The sequence below is a fragment of the Adiantum capillus-veneris genome, chromosome 7, assembly GCF_014529385.1.
Source record: "Adiantum capillus-veneris isolate H3 chromosome 7, ASM1452938v2, whole genome shotgun sequence".
Classification (NCBI taxonomy): Eukaryota; Viridiplantae; Streptophyta; class Polypodiopsida; order Polypodiales; family Pteridaceae; genus Adiantum; species Adiantum capillus-veneris.
Window position 1 is genome coordinate 11101645 of NC_140937.1, and position 2263 is coordinate 11103907.

At 37.3% G+C, this 2263-nt stretch overlaps 1 protein-coding gene across 1 annotated transcript; it reads left to right on the forward strand.

Annotated features, from left to right (window-relative positions):
* Positions 1–241: 241 nt before the first annotated feature.
* LOC147453431 (uncharacterized) lies at positions 242–730 on the forward strand. The gene has a single exon (XM_086517133.1). It carries the CDS (start codon positions 242–244, stop codon positions 728–730), a length of 489 nt encoding a protein of 162 aa, XP_086373259.1.
* Positions 731–2263: the final 1533 nt, after the last annotated feature.

Genomic DNA, 2263 nt, shown 5'->3' on the forward strand with positions numbered 1-2263 from the left:
TCTTAAATTTGGTTATTTAATCTTGTTTGAAAGCTTTGAATTAATTTAAGGTGTGCCTTATTGGGTGCCATTGTGGATTTAATAGGAAAATGGTCCTACTTGGTTATACCTCAAACAAATAATAGTTCATTATGATTGTTTAGGTAAAAGTTATTTTGAAAGGGTTATTAATTATTTTATGTGAAAATATGTCTGTAGTCCTCCAATTGAGAGATGTTCTCGTCGAAAAGGAAAAGGACCTATGGCTATTGATCCAATTTGCAGTGATCAAGTGAGCTCTGTGGCAATCACAGAGGACTTTGATGACAATGATAATATTGGTGATGAGAGCGAAAGTACTGACATTGGCTTAGGGTCAATGAATGAAGTTGATGCTCAAATAGCTAGACAAGAGGCAGCTTTGGAATTGGTTCCATTTCATATTGCACCTGAGGTTGCATCATCTGCTGATTTTGAAGATGATAGTCATTTGCATATGGATAGAGGAGAGGACATTCTCAAAACCACAAGGGTTTTTAGTTGTTTTGAGTGTCCACTAGTGCCTTTGTGTAGACTCATTCCATATGCTCGCGTCCGTGGCCTTAGATCGGACGTTTCTGGATTAAAAGCTGCATTTGCCAGAGAGGGTTACATAAAGGAAAAAGGTGCCTTTATTGTTTCACTGCAAACATGTCAAAAGGAACAAACATTGTTGACAGGTAATCATTACTATTTTGGAGTGATTTTGTGAATTGGTTCTTTTTGTTTTTCTTTTAATTGTTTGACATTTTCTGGAGTCTTGTTTCTTTTTTAAATAGCCGATATTGTTGACACTTGGGACCCTATTTGGAAAGACATAAATAAAGATTATGAAGTGGAGTTAGCTTTGCAGCCTCAACTAGAGTCACTGCGTGGTAGAATGTTCTATGTGTGGGAAGGAAATCATAGGACAGTAGCATGGCAAGCAGCAATTAGAGAAATGTTTTCCAATAGCAGAGAGAAGCATTGTAGGGTCTTGTGTACGATCATCGACCCTACAAAGGTTTCCGAAATAGCATTATTGACGAGCTTGCAACGCATGAATGTGTGAGTGCAACTATATTCTTGTTTGTAGATAAACTTCATATGTTTGAAGGTTAATCAACTTACTAATATTTTAATCAGTATGAACACCCATGCTCTAGTGTCATCTCATCTACGAGATGAGTTGGTAAATTGTTCAAACATTTGCTCTGCGGATCATGAGGATTACCTTCGTGCATTGCCGGAGAATGACCAAAAATTGATTGACACTATGCGGAAGAGAACCACAAAGGGAGAGGAGCCATGGCATCCTCTAACACGAAGATATCTAGCTAGACTTCTTTTTGATGTAAGTGTGCTTGACATTGTATCTCTCTTTTGTTATCTTTAATGGAAGCCTTTTGTTTTGAAAAGAATTGGTTTATTTTGAAGGTTCAAATGTCGAAAGAACTACACGCTAAGTTAGAAAGCAAGAAACCATTGCTTTCTAGCGAGGACTTGAAAAAAGAAGAGGTTAAGATCATGCATGATCTTTATTATAAGTTTTTAGATAGTGTAGGAAAGGTATATAACCATTTCTTAGTGTTTTCTTTTATCTATGGTGAGCGGTGATTTCAATTAACTAACATTCTTGTTCGGTAGATTCTCAACATTGTTGACCCAAGGTTAGGGAAGGATTGTTTGATCGTGTGATGAGCCTTCAATGGGGGGAAGATAGTTGGGCTACTCTTGAGAAACTAAACTTGATTGCTCTACATGATGCTTCCATAGAAAATAAAATCTTATGGGTGTCATTACTAGAGGCAAGCAAGATCACCCGTGCAGCTTATTGCATGGTCAAAGGAGACCACAAGTTTTGAGGGTGAGCTTCTGGATGCAAATAGTTTATCAAGAAATTGTTGATGTTGAGTTATTTGTTTGATTTTTTTTTGCAGAGGATCTTAGATAAATCTAAGAAGCTTCTTGTAGACTATGTGGATGTGCCAGGAGGGATTGATATTCCTCCCTCGTGCACCATGGATATGTACTACACCGAGATTGTGGTGGAGGGAAGGAAATTTTTGTTTCCTCTTGAGGTGGCTTTGGAGAACAAAACAAAGGACGTAGAGTTGCAAGCCTTAAAGAGGATTGACTACTCTCGCATGGCTTCTCAGCGACTAGTTTACAGGTAGATAATTTTTTGACTATTTTTATATCATAAAATGGGCTTCAACTAATGTTGCATATTGCATCTTGTTTGAGATTATAATAATTCTTTGAT